General features: G+C 38.1%; 1 protein-coding gene across 1 annotated transcript in view; it reads right to left on the bottom strand.

Annotated features, from left to right (window-relative positions):
* ADGRG6 (adhesion G protein-coupled receptor G6) overlaps positions 1-18,150 on the bottom strand; it is a 135,424-nt gene that overhangs the window by 62,233 nt on the left and 55,041 nt on the right. The window contains exons 3-4 of the mRNA XM_060283524.2: positions 9,002-9,343; positions 6,142-6,765 (exon numbers count right to left, since the gene is read on the bottom strand). Coding sequence (XP_060139507.1) covers positions 6,142-6,765; positions 9,002-9,343 — 966 coding nt within the window. The remainder of the gene's footprint in view (positions 1-6,141; positions 6,766-9,001; positions 9,344-18,150) is intronic.

The following is an 18,150-nucleotide window of genomic DNA, read 5'->3' as shown; positions in this document are numbered from 1 at the left end:
AGCAGAGATGGGCGGGCGGGGCGGTGGGGGGCGGTGGTGTGTGTTTCCGATTAAAAACTTAATCTGTGTACTATGGAGAAAGAGCACGTGAGGAGGTAGAAGTTGAAGCCAGCCTAGAATTCGATCTTGAATGTTTTCTGCCCATTATTCCTTCCCATCATGCCCCCTTCTTGCATGACCTTACTTCTCCTTTAGGTATTTATATTTTAGTAAGGAACTTCTGAAAACTAAAAAGCTTTTAAAACTCAGAATGACTGAGGAAATCTCAGCCACTATAACATGCAAGAGAGGAGACCCATGGACTGAGTGTTTGTGCTTCTCAAATTTCACACAATGTTGGCAGACAAAGGCTCCTAAGGCCACTTCCGGTGCTGATACAATATCTCTGGAAGACAAAGGGAGATAAGGGGACAGCATTGTGGGAAAGCAAGTTTTCAGGCTAACTACATTTCCACTGCAGATATCAAAGAGCTGAGAGGTGGAAATAAGGAGAGAAAATCAGGAGAGTTAGGATTTAGAGTAAGATGTTTAACAATTTTCTTTAACATTTCATCAGTTTCGTTGTATGGTAGCAAGTCTAAATTTCATCATGTGATATGCTTGTTATGGAAAATTGTAACATTTACTTCTCAGTATTAAACTATCAGTTGTTCCTTCTTGGGTACTTTTAGTTTAGCAAATTGACATTGCTTTATAAATACTTTATGAACACTATTTTATGATGATTCAGTATAGCAACAGAAATTAAATTTGAAGCATGTTTCAGTGAAAATGGTTTGAATACAAGGGACAAATTTAATTAGAAAGGTCCAGAATATTGATAAATGAAATCTTACATTACAAATATACCAAATTACATATACATAAAATATTAAAAATGTGCACAAACTTTTTATTTGTACCCAGTTCCATTTTCAGCATATCTACATAGAAAAGTCATTCTCCCAATCAATTTTTCTAGGTGGACAGATTTACAAACCAGAAGATTGTTAAGGAAAAAGAGACAATTCTTTGTCTTGGCTATTAATATATTTATCATTAAGGAACTTTTTTCAGAATGTGACCTATGTATAGTCACTGATATTTGTGGATACCAAATATTTAAAGGTATTTACGGTTTAAAGGTATTCACTTAATATTATCTGCAAAATTTAAGGTTTAAAGGTATTCAGTTAATGTTAATTGCAAAATTTAAAGTCAAATTTCCTTAAAAAAAAAAGTAATCTCTAAGAAAGGGCAGTAGACGAAAAGCTGTAAAGCTGTTAATCTTTCTTCTCTACTTTTGTTCTTCCAAAATTTTGCTACTGAAAGGAGTCAATATTTACACAAGTTGTAGTGAAAAAAGACTGAGTAGCCAATAACCCATCTCACACCCAACTTAATGACAATCCAAATAACAGCTGACAGAGCTAAACTCTCATGTGAGTTGCACTAATAAGACAAATAATAATCCCTTTCAACTCCTTCTTTGCAGCTGTTACTAAATTGAATTTGGTTTTTTTCATAAATATATTTAAAATAAAATTATTTTTGGATGCCATTTATGCTCATAAAGAGTTTGGGCATCTTCAAAGAATAACATCCTTTGTAAAGATGAGTGATTTCATCTTTATTATTTAAAAAAAATTCAGTCATCTAAAAATGCTACACTCAGTAATTTGTTAGGAATGAAAGGAAGGAGCCAATAGTGAATCAGAGTTTTATGGCTGTGAGGGACAAAACTGCAATAATTGAAAATGAAAGGGTAGGAATCCAGGAGTTGATGAAGCCTTGGTAATTAAGTATAAAATTTCAGAGAGGAAAACAACAGTCGGTCCAAATCCAAAAACTTCTAGAAAAGGATTAACATCAAATTTGGGTACTTGTGAGCTGTGTCTTATCTCTACATCCACAGTGGTTAATAAATGGAAGTGATTAATAAATGCTTCTTAAATAAATGTAATTTGTTTGAACTTAGACTCTTCATTGAGTTACACAGTAGCACTCAGGAAAGAGCAGTCATGAGTAAAATAAATATAACTGGTATAGAAGGCACTATCTGTACTTTGTGAAAATTGATGGACATTAGTCAGTATCTAAACTCGAATCATAACTCAGGCAAATACTTGCACTTATGATTAAAGGGTCCGTTAGGGAAACTGTCTAGCCACGGAGGTTATAAAACTCATTATTGTTTAATAACATTGTCCTAAGAAAAAGAATGATGATATAAAATGAAAAGGAATTGCTGCTAAATAAAGCATTTCTTTCTGAAAAGGACTGACAAGATTAACCATGATTAAAAAAAAAAAGTGCTGGAAATTTCCTAATTACGTATATTCCCTAACTATACTTAGAACAGCATAGGAAAACAAAAGTCCAGTTATGAAATTACTAAAACGTTTATTAATAAAATATTGATTTTATTAAGGTTAGGATATTTAATATTTGAAACAAATGACAGGATGCTTTAATGTTGAATGCAGTCAGTTCTGTTCTACCATCCTATTTTCATATTAAAATTTACTTAGCAATAGACCTTTGGAAAATCTATTCATTTTCTATCACAAGTTGACTCTGGAATGAAAGCTCATATTTAACAGACATTGTCAAGCCAATGGAATGTTAGGCATGAAATTCTGTTTTCCCATTGGCTACTGTACTGATCATTAGTTTTGGGAAATTACCATTACCAAAAACAGCAAGCCACAGAGTTCTGGAAAAAAGGAAAGGTTAAAATGTTAATAGAGCATACTTTTTTTCACTTATTCAAGTTTTGCTTAGCTAACAAGCTTAGATATAATCTCTGATACAGGTATTTCCTGTCAGTTAATAAGTGACTTGGGTTCTTCAACTCCCAAAGCTTATGATTAAGCAGCAGGAAACTCCCTCTCCTGTTATTAGTCCTGATATACAGTCCAGGATATCTGACTGTACGGAACGGGGGTGTTTAGCGTCATTGTGGAATGTCAAGAAGATGACTATAAAAGTTAAAGGAACTCAGACACTGACTCTGTAAACTTGTGCTACTCCTTTGATTGAAGTCATTTTGAAAACTTACCAATGGCTGAGCTCCACGAGCACATATCTGATGCTTTCCAGTAATCGTAAGGCTTGGAAAGGAGCTTTAAAAACCGTGTTAAAGAAAATATGAGGACTCCCAAGTATAACCCCTGGGCACGGGGACAGGAGGCGAGAATTTTAGCCCACCAACTGCCTCGGCCACTTGTGTTTTCTAAGCTTCAGTTTCCTGCCCTTTATAAAGTGAAGGGCGTGGCCTAAATTGGGATTCTCAAACATGAGTGCCTACCCCGGCCAAAGTCAATCTACCGGGGGCTGGCGTGGGGAGAGTATGGAGGGTGCTAAGGGCCGAGGGCACCTGGAAAGCCCCTTCAAAGGGGGTGGTCACCACTTAGCTTAAGCTGCATTGCTCAGGCAGAAACACTAGACTAGTGTTCATTTTTTCTTTATCAGAGAATCCAAACATTCATTTTTATGTGAAATCAAATTTTTTAATGTTGGAAATAAATCATTATTTAAAAGCATTGCGTGGAACAAATGTAAATAAATGAAAACAAAGCAGTGCTGCCACCACCACCTATGTCTAAGGGCTAAATTAGCCCCTGAGGGACTGGTCTATTATCTCTGGCCCAGAAGATCTAGCAGGTCTTTTCCAGTATTGTCCAAAGTGTGTGCTTCAGAAAACTAGACCCTTTGATTTTATTGGTCTAGTTTCAGGGGTTGGCAGATTTTCTCTTAAAGGGCCAGACAGTAAATGTTTTAGGATGGTGGGCCATGTCATCGCTCACAGTCAGCTCTGCAGTTGTTAACACAGAGGCAGCCACAGGCAATATAAAACCTCATGCGCATGCCTGGGTCCAATAAAACTTTATTTACAAAAACATCCTAGTTTGCCAACCCCGGGTCTAGAGGATTTCTTAAAATAAGTTTAGGAATTCTTGTATACTACAGTCCTCACATTTTATTATATTAAGGTATCAAAGAAGCACTGCAGGAAAGAAACCTTATTTTGTTTAATACAAATACCATGCTAATACCTGGGAAAGCTAGTGTTTTGGCCAGCAGTGCTTTCTGGCCCGAAGAGACAGCTCTTGGACCTTTGTATTCCTCATCTTGGCAAGAAATGACTCGCCTACTCTAGCACTACATCTCATCTTCTAGTCCTGCCTATTCTGAAAGACAGTCTAAGAGAACACAGTTCTAAAACTGAACTTTGTGACTTCAATTCCTGGCTTGGCCACTTATTAATTAAATGACCTTGGATAAGTTATTTAATCTCTTTGTGCCTCAATTACTCATCTGCAAAATGGGATTAATAATAAAACTCACATCATGCAAAATGGGGTTAATAACAAAACTTACATCATGGGATCTATGTTGTAGGAAATAAGTTACCATGCATAAAGCACTTAAAACAGTACCTAGTACATAATATACATTCAATTTAAGTATTTTGCAACTATTAATATGACTAGCCAAATCCTTTTTTCTTTTTTTTCTTTTGGCTGTCATAGTCCTCAAATACTGACCCACAGGAAGGCAAATATTAAATAGTCTATATTATGAGTTTTTAATAATGGCCAAGGATATGATGAAAACAGGTCCCTAGACTAAAGATAATCACCCTGAACATAGGAAGTACACCACTGCCCTCTCCTCGCTGTTCACCATGCCACACCAAACACACACACGTGATTTTCTCAGTTCCCTTGCTGAGTGAAAGACTTCTTGAGAGTCCCTGAAGGTCGTTCTCTGTAGCTAATCTCAGAATGAGATGATGCTGGGAACACCACTAACTCTTACAAAGTTCCAGGGTCTCCTGGAACAGGAGGTTTACCCTCTTTCCAACAGCCCACAAGGAAATACCTCTCAAAAGACATCACATAACTGCCTCCCACCATCTTCAGGAGCACTAGGGACCACACGGAGAGATGGGTGGCCCACAGAGGGATAGGTGACAGGAGCCCCCCAGGCTGGAAGGGCAAACGCAGGTCAGGGAAACAGGGCAGGTGACCTCAGGTCTTCACAGTGGGTCCTACTTTGTTAAAAGTATTGGGAATGAAGCTCTGATAGAATTCCCTCCAAAGTCACATACAAATGACTTTTGAATATTAGGCCCCTTCTATCCCTCCTTTATTGACAGTTATCTCTGTGACTAATAAAATATATATTATCAACACCTTAGATTTAGTCATGACATTGATAATGAAATTTATACTTTTTATATTTGACTCAGTCCTACAGTAAAATAAGGACTTAATTGACTTATGTACACAGAGAATAATTGCTAGAAGTTTATTTTCATATAATTTTTGTAACTTAGAATTATTTCCCTAAATATTTCGCAGTTAGCTCCTCAGAATAATATCACATTTAAAGTCTCCCAAAGAGCAACCAAAAAGACAATAGTATTTTTATCAAACAACAAATGCTCATTTTCAAATAAATGGAGAAAAAAGTTAAAGAAAACTGATAATTCCTGATTATCAAGATTTTCCATAAAATGAACAATCTTTAATATTGGCTAAGTAAATACCATTCTTTTTTTTCTTTTTTTTTTTTGCGGTACGCGGGCCTGTCACGCGGGCTCACTGCTGTGGCCTCTCCCGTTGCAGAGCACAAGCTCTGGACACGCAAGCTCAGCGGCCATGGCTCACGGGCCCAGCCGCTCCACGGCATGTGGGATCTTCCCCGACCAGGGCACGAGCCCTCGTCCCCTGCATCGGCAGGCGGACTCTCAACCACTGCGCCACCGGGGAAGCCCTGTAAATACCATTCTTTTAGGTGGTGATTGTTTAAGTAATGCTCTGGAAATTTCATTCTAGGATGAACAAAGGTCAGCTTTTCACTGTATCATCTTCATGATTAAAGACAGTAACTTATTAATTTCTTTTGTTTTAGTCCTGGGGTTAACATTTCTATATGAGACGCAATAATTATACACAATCGTTTATATTAGGTATAAACCATGTGATATTTTATGATACAGGAAAAAGTTAAAAATGGTAGGACTAAAGCTTTGATTGAATATGTATGGCTGGTAAGCACACACATATATGTGTGTCTATATAATTTCATGTTGACAAACATATTCATAGAACAATGGAAAAAAATTAAAGAGTGACTATGCCGGAGACTTACCACAGCTGAGGTTGCTTTCAGCTTTCAGAGCTAGGGTTGGGATATTCCAAAAGTCATTTTGCCAGTCCACCACATTCCCTTTCACATTGCAGCTGAGGTTGAAGAGGATTTTGGAATTCATGGCAAAATTCCAAAGTCGAAAGTTATAAATGTCCCCTTTTAGAGAGGCAATTTCATTTTGATTGGAGCCCAGCAACAATTTCCCATTCCCAGGAATAACTTTACTAATGGTAGAATCACATGAAACTGCCCCATAGTTTCTTTTGAAATTTACACCAACGTATCCCAAAGAATTATTCCAAACGATGCAGAGCTGCTCAAAGCTTTCTGTGAAAATATCTTCCTTATCTTTTACAGGTAACGCACTGTTTAGTAAGCATTTTGAGCCAGAAATAGATAGAAAGTAGCCATTCTTGGTCTTTCCGAAACTGAGCAATTGTGTGAAGGATGCATCTGAGTAGGAGAAAGCTGTCCATTCGTTGTCTTCCTTGCCAATTTTGGTTGCTTCAAAGCAGAGTGTGAAAGCTCTGAGCTCTGGAATAGAGACACTTTTTGCAAGAGATACCTGGTAAGTATCTAGTGTCTGGGGTAAAATGACCTTTTGATTCCTTAAGGACACGGCAACTAGGACAAAACACAGTAACAGATAAAGCCTGTTAACGTCAGACATGGACTAATGAGATGCAAAATGTCTGATACAGCCAACCCCTCCACACTCTCTACTAATTGACTTTTACCCACCCTTTGTCCCACACTCTCCTCTTTCTCTGTCCACCACTCTCTTTCACCAACCCAGTACCTTATACCCATAACAATAAGAAACCCCACCCATTTTTAACTCTAATCACTGTTGGCTCTCACACCTAAACCTTCCAGTTATAGCTGCCAAGGTGACAGTTTTTTTCTTTTTTTAAATCCCTGATTTGGGTGGGGGGGAAAATTAAAGAACCTACTGGTTTCAAGAAAGTTCTGTTTATACATTATGATTTTCAAAACTATGTTTCTTTTCAAATAATTTCTAAACATAATAACTAATAGTTCCATTTTTCATTAACTTTCACCCTTCTCAAACATTCCTGTGCTACCCTTTCCCTTCAGACACCCCATATCCTACTTGTCTTCCCCATCACCAGGCTATTTTAGGATCAAAGGCAAAGACAATTCCACTGAGGAGAGGGAGTCGGGTAAAAAAACAAACAAAAATGGCATTTTAAGCTATATTTCTTTTACATCTGGGCATGTGAGCTAGTTTCTGAGAGACAGTAAAGAGCAGTGGTTAAAGGGCAGACAGTGGAGCTCCCTGCCCAGCTCTCCCACACAGTGCCCTGTGACCTTGGGCATGCCACTCTACTTTAGCTCCCTTGTCCATAAAACAAAGGGAAGGGCATCTATTATACAGGTGGGCCATAGGAACTGAATAAGTTAATCCCCTCAAAGCGCTGGAGCGGTATCTGTGTCATAGTCAATATACAGCTATTACTGATTACTAATATAGATTACTATAATTCTGTGCATGACAAATTCAAAATAAAAATGCTTTAGCCTAGTCCTTCTGTGACATATCTAAAATTATTAAGTAACACAATGGATTTAGCTCTGTGCTAATATTATAGATATTGTGAAACATTATGTACTGATTTGAGAGAGAAGTAGCTCTCCCCAAAAATACTGTTCAATACTGGCTTCATATGAATACTAGTTTGAATATATTTTAATACATACCAAGAATAGCTCTATAGTAATAACATCATTTTAATATAATATTCTAGTCAAAAATTCACGATGGAATCTAATAGAATGATTATTTTTTAGTCTACTTCTTATATATAAAGCAGTTTCTAGGTCTACTTACCCAAAGGGATACTTATACAATATGTAACCAGTATTCTACATGCATTGTTAAAATAAGAAGGCTGGAAGGAAATACGTTCATCAACATTTTATTAGTGGTTATGGCTGGGTGGTAGATGTACAGGTAATTCTAATTTGCTTTTCTTTTTTAATCTTCAAATTTCTTACAGTATTTTATAACCTTAAAACATTATTTGAAAAATTAAAGCATGCGTGTTTCAATTAACCACATATATATCTAATGTCAGTCACAAACAGTAAATAAAGCTGAAACCAAAAACACAATTTGTAATAATAATGGTCAGAATGGTGCCTTTCTCTTCTGTTTCTTTTTTTGATACATAACACCTACTTAAGCAGCTCAGAAGGAAAAAAAAAGTATAACTAAATCTCACAGTCTCAAAGCTTGAGATTTCCTTAAGGAAAGACTGGCTTGGAGAGAATGAGATTATTTAAATGTTCTGATATGCCGGAACCCGGGAAATACGTCTGATAAAAATATATTTCTTTCCTTCAATTAGCCATTTTCAAGGGGCTTTCCTCAGGCTCTGCTGTTTATTAGCTTCAGTTATACATAGCTCTTTTTACATTTAAATTTATATGTTTATTTCCCACATTTGTCCCCCTAGTTCCTGAAAAGGGCAACATCTTAAAAGCCTAAAATAAAAGGACTTCAAATAAGAATGTTTTAAATGTTTGACGGAGAGATGTTAGAATTACAGATTCAATTATTAGCTGTGGGATATCTACAGGGTCTTTCAAGCAGCCTTTAAATGTTCTGTATATAAACAATATAAAAGAATTCAGCTCTACTGTAACCAGATTTTGGATCTGGTAACTATATCACTAATGAGAACGTTCAGAGAACACTAACAGATTCTTGCACTTAAATTCTAATCCTAATCATTCACATTCACATAAAAGAGCATAACCGTCTTCTGGTCCTCGTGTTTATTGTAGAACAGGCTAAATGAAACCAGAAGGTTGGCGCTGCCTTTGGTTTACATACCTCTGATGTAGCTGGCATTGAAACCTTTCTTCTGGATGCTAAAGTCACTTGAAAAGGACACATGCATTTCATTCGCACTTGAGTTAAATGATAGGCCTTTGGCAGTTGCTCCACAAAATTTAGTCTGGCTCTCTCCATTATCAAGGGATAATGAGTCATAAATGCAATTGGGAGCTTCTTCAATGTCGAAGTCATTAAACGTTATCTGAATGATATAGCCCGCGGGGGCTCGGAGGGTCCACATGCAAGCCTGGCTGTTGGGGTAGTCGTTAGGGTAGCATGGAGAAGTAAAGGTCCCAGAAGGGTTGGAGAGGACAACCCTGCAGTTGGCACATCCCCACGCTGCTGGGCAGACAAAAGAAAGACAGAGAGAAGGACTGGGATCAGAGGCGTGTAATTACCCAAGAGTACCACACAATGGGGACAATCAAACAGTAAACATTTTAAAATACCAAAACATAATCATCAACATTAAAAGGAAAATGAAACCATCTCAAGAAGAAAAAGAAAAACCAAGAGAGCAACAAAAAGTAAAAGAAAAATACAAAATTTTAGAGCACTGATTTTTTAAACTGGGGGCTCATAAATGCTGAGAATCTGATAAAAGTCAGGGGAACTCCCTCCAGTGAAGTGTACAGGGGCCACTGCCCTTGGCATACAATTTCAGGGAGTACATGAGGCCTCAGGAGACAACACTGGATTTCACATAGGTACACTGACTCAGATGAAGAATCTCTACTCTACAGGCTAACTGAGCTGGGGTGGAGGGGATCTTATAGAACCATAAATGTAGAACAATATTACAAACCATGGAAGAGAAACAGGAAATAAATGTTTAAAGAGAAAGCTAGCTACCAGTACAAAAAATTCAACAAGTTATCTTCTGGCAGATTGTAGTTTTTTCTAAAATTCAAATAAACAGCATCACCTTGTATGTGTGAAGCACTTATAGTTTTGTTTTGTTTTGAATTTATTTATTTTATTTTTGGCTGCGTTGGGTCTTCATTGCTGCATGCGGGCTTTCTCTAGTTGCAGCAAGCAGGGGCTACTCTTCACTGTGGTGCGCGGGCTTCTCATTGCGGTGGCTTCTCTTGTTGTGGAGCACGGGGTCCAGGCACAAAGGCTTCAGTAGTTGTGGCTCGCAGGCTCAGTAGTTGTGGCTCGAGGGCTCTAGAGCGCAGGCTCAGTAGTTGTGGCTCATGGGCTTAGTTGCTCCGTGGCATGTGGGATCTTCCTGGACCAGGGCTCGAACCCGTGTCCCCTGCACTGGCAGGCGGATTCTTAACCACTGCACCACCAGGGAAGCCCAGTACTTATAGTTTTGAAAAATACTTTCACTTCTCCCGCTTGTTTATTTCAGTTGGTAATTATATACCTGTGCGATTATCTTATTTATTCATTCATTCAGTGAATATTTATTGAGTGCCTGCTACACGCCAGGCACTATTCTAAGTAGTATATACCAATGAGCAGGAAAGACAAAGTCTCCGTCTGAATGATTCTTACACTTCAGTTTTGGACCCAAAGATAAACAAACAATAATGTAATGACAGATGATAATAAGAGGTAGGAAGAAAAGTAAAGCAATCAATTATTTCTCAAGTAGTACTTATCCAGGGCCTGGTCACCAGCTGGATCCAGAAACCAAGGTCTACTGTCTTTCTATTTAGTGATGCTTTTGAAATTAATATTCATGTTGTTTTTAAACATTTGTATAAATGTAGGCAGCAATGTCATTTATCCAACATTCTGGATAAATAAACTGTCATAAAACTGACACATACACTTTCTAAAAGTAAAAGACTTCTACCAGGTTAATGGAACTCACTCTCAACTTACTGTGTTCTTCCCTCTTTTACTGAGTTGAGTAGAATGAATATGCAATGACTTTTCTTGAAAATGGTAGTTAGTACAAGTATTACTTATTCTTCTATGATACAGTGATATATTCAAGGATTTAGATGTGTTATGCTGCTAGAGTTAGGTTTTTCTTTTTTCCTTTCCCTGTGGCCACCTTGTGTTATGCAGGGGTTTGCTTTGCCAATTCTGCTCCCAAACCATTCTTTCTAACTTGCCCTCCCTCTGGCTCTTTCTCCCTAAGTCTCCAACATCTTTTACAGGGCTGAGGATAGACAGAGAAAACAATCTATGATCATCAAGTGTTAGCCAAATACCTTCTCTTTTTTTTTTTTTTTTTTTTTGCGGTACGCGGGCCTCTCACTGCTGTGGCCTCTCCCATAGCGGAGCACAGGCTCCGGACGCGCAGCCTCAGCGGCCATGGCTCACGGGCCCAGCCGCTCCGGGGCATGTGGGATCTTCCCGGACCTGGGCACGAACCCGTGTCCCCTGCATCGGCAGGCGGACTCTCAACCACTGCGCCACCAGGGAAGCCCCAAATGCCTTCTCTTATCCATCCCTGGAGCACGATGCTCCTCTCCTTGTAGCAGCTGGGTTAATTCCATGTGTGAGATTATTTTGTTTATTGTCGGATTCTCCCACTATTCTCTAGGCTGAACAAGCAGAGGGTATGTACTGTCATAGTCACCATCTTACCCCTCAGGAACTCACAGCACCCCTGCCACATGGGAGACCTTTGATAAAATTTGTTAAATTTAAGAACAAATAAATGAGTCACTTAAATGAAAGAAAACACACCTAACTTAAAGAATGACTAAGTACAGTATATGAAACTAAGTCAACCAAAGTCTAAGTCCAAAAAATGGCTGAGCGCATAAGGTCTGGGATATCTCTTTGGATGGGGTTTCGGGGCTCTTTTTTCCAATGGTTTCACTCACAGCAAGAGACTGAGATGAGCGGGGCCTGCCTCTCTGGCACATTTAGCTTTCTATTACTATACCTTGGGCTCAGGAGAGAGAACTAATCCTAGTAGATTAACAGTAATGTATCCAGTGAAAGGCACTGGAGATTATAAAAGAAAAAAAGAAAGGAAAATAAGATACGGTCTCTGTGTCATTCCAACATGCATGCAAGCAGCATCATTTTTCCAAAATGAGATGCTATCCCCTACATCCAAGACCCAGCTAACGTTCATTGTTGTCTTTATCATGATACATTATTTTTGCCAAATTCTTCCCTAGAGCTAATGAAAGGTATACAAACAAGTCAATCTGACAGATCACACTGACCATGTAATCTTGAATAAATTAATTTCTCTGTACCTCAGCTTCACCACTTTATACTGGTGGTAATAAAAGTGCCCCCCACCCATGGTTATAGGGAGGACTAGATAGATTAATACTGGAAGGTCCTGGAAACTGTACTGGCCACAGAGTTAGCACTATTTAAATGTTGGCTATTATTAATCATTACTATAACAAAATCTGTGAATCAATAATTTAAGAGAGAAAAAGTAGCACCCCACCTTAACGGAATCACTTTTTCCCTTAGGCACTCATTGTGATAGAAAAGAGAAAGAGAAGACACCCATAATAATCACTTAAAAAGCACTTAAAGCATTCTTCTATGTGATTCTCATCTGCAGTAGCTAAACTGCATTTAGAGATAATGCTACCAAATAGCGATTATCTTAATTGGATGAAATGTCAATTAAACTAGGCACAGTATCATGGTGTTCATTATATTTATAGATCACAGTAAAGGGCTTTCACATAGATTATCTCACTTGGTATCATAACAACCCTGGGAATTAGTACCTCCTCCCTCTTCAGATGACACGAATAAGACTATTATAGATTATATAACTTGTCCAAAGTTACATATCTAATTGATAGCAGGACCAAGGTTCAAACCAGCTCTTTTGAATATAAGTCTAGTGTTTTTCTAGAGAAGGAAAAAAGTTGCCAAGATTAAACAAAAGACACAGCAAAGTGATGAGCCCAAGTCTTGTTTTAAGAGACAATGCTTTTTAATGGGCAATTTCAAAGTTAAACATATGAAATTAAGTGTAAACACATGTTTAAACTTAGTGTAATCACGCTAACATTGATGTATTTTAAGAAACTAATTTTGAAATATTTTAGTAACGAATGTTAGAGAGTCTAAAATGTAGTGCTTTGGATTTGTCCACTTGGAGCAATCAAATGTCACTGCTAATTGATTCCTACACAGTGAGCCAGTTCATGAAGAAATTAATTTGTTTTCTCTTAAAGGCAGGGCTACTTAAAAAGATGGCTACTGAAGTAGCCACTGAATGAGGGCTTGGTAAAACCAGAGTTAACATTTTCTAAAAGCGAGCCAACTCAAAACATCTGGCTCAAGTTGTTCTCAAAGACAGATATAATAACATATTCACACTCATAATTCGTAAAAGCAGTTTTCCGGTAATCTAAACAAACAAACCAAATTCCACCCTTGGTTCTTGCCTATGCTTGCAATGTTGAGTAATAATTTACTTCTGCATATTTTCACAAAACTTTACTCTTCAAAGAAACGCAAATCTGAAATGGAAAACCTCCCAGTTATGCCAAAGGCTATCTCAATTTATAAAGAACACTTAGATTTAGATTTAATGGAACCATTATCTCATTTTTTTTAAATCTGAGATTTGGATTCTTACTCCACCTTTGCTGTAAGTACTTCTCTATAAATCAAATACTATGTGCTTTAAAATCTAAGACAGGAGTATCAGATCCTAAGAGATAAATAGAAAGAGATCAATTTTAGAGGCTTTCAACCCACATCTGTAGACAAAATAACTGATTTTCCTATACTGTGTTAAGTGGTGAAGAAATGAATGTACTTAAATCTTTTTTTTTTTTATTTTGAATGTGTGTAAAACTGACACTAATAAATTTGCTGTAAAATCTGGCCAGTGAAAAAAATATCTCCAGAAAATTTCCTTTCAGTTGCCTGTTCAGTTTGCATCTATTCAAAGTCACTGTTTGAATTACCTATGTGAATCTATTAAATTCTAATCAATGAGTTGCTTAAAAAGGTTTAAAATATTTAGTAGCCTTGGTGGTTTCTGAAGATTAAGCCTAAGGGCAGCAACTGAGAGCTCCAGGATCAGCCTGATGCCTTAATCACTACCAAGCCAGGACAGCCACACACCATTGCTCCAGATCAAGAGAAATGCTGCCAGATATAGCATCATTGAAACGTAAAATATAAATAATACTTTAGATGCTGGCATGTGTTAAATGACTGATAATACACAGAACTGAATGACTTCATCAAAGTAAGTATTTAAATTTAAGTGATTTCAGGCCTCTATGCATATTTTTTCAGGATGGCAAGGAATCTGAAGGCAATCTGGCTGTGACATCTGCGTTTCTGTTAATGTGACAGACTTGGCAAGCATCCCCGCACTCCCTCACCACTCCTCTTCAAGCTCTGCACTCAAAGAGAGCATTGCCGTCCAGGGGAAAGTCACTCTTTCACCAAGGTTACGTTGTCCATTCCATTCTCCTGCTAGAACTCTCAGAAGCCAAGGAAGGATATCTGTTTGCTCTCAAACTCCTCCTAAAGCACTGGCTTCCCCAGGGTTAACCGGAAAATTGTCTGATTTCCCTCTGGGATGTTTCAACCTCAAAATGTTCTTTGGAAGCACCATGAATACGAAGGTACCGCAGTGACTTAGGCCTGGGTTCAAAAGTGTACCACTCTACTCGAATGAGTTCAATTAAGTCTGGCCTTGCTAGAAAACTAACAAAAAGTTGAAGTGAAGGTTTCTTGGTGAGGCACCATTAAGCTTGACAATTTTTTGAAGCTCCAAAGAGATTCATACGCACCACACCCTCAAACACATTTCTGTCTGTAATATTGTTAATGCTTAAACTTTGAATCCTGTCTTTCCATAATCACCTTGGCATGAAAACATTCCATATGTAACTGCAAAAGCTAATACTGTGGGGAGATCCAAACAAGTGAACTGCTGTAAATCCTTCTAGAGTCAGCTTATTATGTAGATATATATCCCTTGCAAGAGGATTAAACACACAAGCACACATGCATGCATTTGCACACACACCCACACACATTCTCATGGGAAACTATTCTCTCTTAAGTAATGGCTGAGTTTTTCTCCAGGTGTTAAAATAATAATAATAATAATAATCTAAAGGCAATGCACCATTTGAAACAGTCTACAGCTGCTTGGCCTATCACTTAATCTACCTTCTGGTTAATACATTCAAGTCTCTTATCCCCTCCCTTCCTGCACTGTAAACCCCTAACTCTGTATTAATCTAGCCATGGACCTTCTTGCTCTCTAATGCATAGACTTCTGAGCACTGTTGAAAGAATTCTCAAAATCATGCAGTTTATTTATACTAAAGAGGCTTCCAATTTGATCTTACTCATGCTCTGTAACATTTGATGCCTCTGAACACTCCCTGATTCTGAGTCTCTCCACTCGGTTCCTACTGTCTCCTTGCTCTCCTCCTGCCTTTCTCTCTGCCCTCTCTGAGCTTACCTCTGCTCTACTGGCCCTTAAAATCCTTGCAATTCAAAGTATGGGCCTCAGACCAGTAGCATCAGCATCAGCTGGGAGCTTGTTAGACAAGTGGAATCACCCAGACCTTCTAAACAAAATCTGTATTTTAACAAGATTTTCTGGTGATTTGCAAGCACATTAAAATCTGAAAAGCACTCCTTTAAGTAACAACATACTGCCAGAAGCTATTCACAATCTCCACGTACGCACCTGCTCCCAGGAAGATCTACCTCTCCTACATCTCTAGTAGTTGTATTTGTCCCATGACCCCAGGGGAGGACCCCTGACCTGAAGGGAACCAAATCATGGGCTTGGCTACTCAGTCAGATTCCCTCTCTTTGAAGTTAGAGGCACAGATAATTTATTCAGAAAACGATGAACAATAGAATGACAAAGTTATATAAACTCAAAGTAGCAGCTTCCTTGGCCACTTGCAAACAAAGACACTGATGGGCAGAGAAAAGAGAAAGAGAAAAAAATGTAAGAACAGAGAGATGAGAGAAAACCAGAACTTTGAAGAGCAGAGACTTTAATTCTAGACATGCCATGTCCAGTCATCAACGGAGGAGCTGTTCTTTGTGGCTTCTCCTTGGATTCTACGACAAGAACTCTTACACCTACCGTGCCACTTCTGTTGATCCTGCATTATGGATTTCTGATCCTTAAAACCAAGTGTGCCCCAAGCCACTCCTTTATGGGGCTCTCCTCTCTCTTCAGCTCTTCTCCCCCATGTTCATTCTCTCTGGGTGATCTCATCTAAACATAGGCCTCCATTATGTCCAAATGCTGATGACATACATGGTCTAGTGCACACCACACCCACACTCGAGAATGTCTACTCAACATCTCCACTTGGATATCTCATAGATCCCTCAATCCAAACATCTTTCCTCAAACCACTTATCCGTGTTATAAGTGTTAGTTGTAAGAAAATCATCCAAGCTAGGACTCTGAATATCCCTTCTCTCTTCCTTCTTCCACACCCCTTAAAATAGTTTGTCAAGGGCCATGACCATATATGATTTTATTCATGGTTTTTCATTTATCCCCTTCTCTCATTCCCATGGCTACTTAGTTTAAGTTTCTTGTCTTTTCTCTCCTGGAGAAAAGCTCAGTAACTAGTCTTTTTGTCAATAGTCTTGTCACCTCCAATTCATCCTCCCCATCACTACAAGAAATATCTGTGAAAATGCAAATGCAAGTACAAAAATGTTTTCTCAGAGAAAACCATAATTCAAAAAGACACATGCACCCCAGTGTTCACTGCAGCACTATTTACGATAGCCAGGTCATGGAAGCAACCTAAATGTCCATTGACAGATGAATGGCTAAAGATGTGATATGTATATACAATGGAATATTACTCAGCCATAAAAAAGAACGAAATTGGGTCATTTGTAGAGATGTGGATGGAACTAGAGACTGTCATACAGAGTGAAGTACGTCAGAAAGAGAAAAACAAATGTATGTTAACGCATATATGTGGCATCTAGAAAAATGGTACAGGTGAACCGGTTTGCAAGGCAGAAATAGAGACACAAACGTAGAGAACAAACGTATGGACACCAAGGGGGGAAAGCGGGGTGGGGAGTGGCATGAATTGGGAGATTGGAATTGACATATGTACACTCATATGTATAAAATAGATAACTAATTAAAAAATAAAATAAAAAAAATATTACACCCTGTAGCTAGCATTCTTACACTGTTTCTAATTTAAACACAAATAAAAACAAAATGAGAAAGAATTGAAAAAAAAACTAAAAATATAAAATGTTTTCTCTAACTTGAAATCTTCTCTGAAATCTAACAAGACAAGCTTCTTTGAATGACACATACAGCACTCCATATTTGTCCTGTTCACCCTTTCTAACTCATCTCTCACCATCCCCCCATAACCATTCACTCAGTAAATACTTGTAAAGCATTTATGTGCCTGGCACTGTGCTGGGCACTGGGAATACAGTTGTGGGCAAGATATAATCCCTGATGTTATGGAATGTAGAGATTACTACAAATACAGATAAATAAGTAGATTGTGATAATACAATGTGAAAATTGCTCTAATAGAGCAGGTAGATGAGTGCCATAACCAATGTTTAGATTTCGTAGAAACAGAGCCATTCCTAACAGACGAGAAAGAAACTGAGATCTGAAAATGCAGCAGAGAAGTGGGCCAGTGAAGAAGGGAAGCAGAGGAGAAAAAGAAGAGAGGGTTCTGTGCAGTAGGGTCAGCAGGTTGCAAAGGCTTGTGGGTGAGAGAGAGCAGTAACTTAAGAGTTTAGTTTAGCTGAAGCAGAGCGTGCAAAGTGGGGAGAAACATGAGATAAAGATGGCAAGATAGGCAGAGATTAGATTCTACAGGATTTTGCAAGCAATGCTAAAAACTTTCTTTTTCAAATGTAATAAAAGCAGTAGGGAAAATAAAAAGGTCTTAATTAGGGGAAAGTAAAATAATCAGATTTGTATTTAGCAGATATTTTTTAAAACCTAACCCTTGTACACATAAACAACACAAAATTACCAGTGAACAAAGACTGTTGTAAGAATCACAGCAGCCTAACCCAAAGGGCTGACGGATGACAAGAAGAGAGACAAAAGACAGCAAACCATCCTGGCAGCTTGTTTGTGGAAAGAAAAAAGCAGTTACAGTGGTAAAGGAAGATTAATTCTACAAGGATTCAGTGAATCAAAGCCTAACTGTTGATGGGTAAGATAAAAAGGTAGCAAAGTG

Source organism: Globicephala melas, chromosome 14 (genome assembly GCF_963455315.2).
Source record: "Globicephala melas chromosome 14, mGloMel1.2, whole genome shotgun sequence".
NCBI classification, from domain to species: Eukaryota; Metazoa; Chordata; class Mammalia; order Artiodactyla; family Delphinidae; genus Globicephala; species Globicephala melas.
This window is presented reverse-complemented; position numbering and strand designations above follow the sequence as displayed.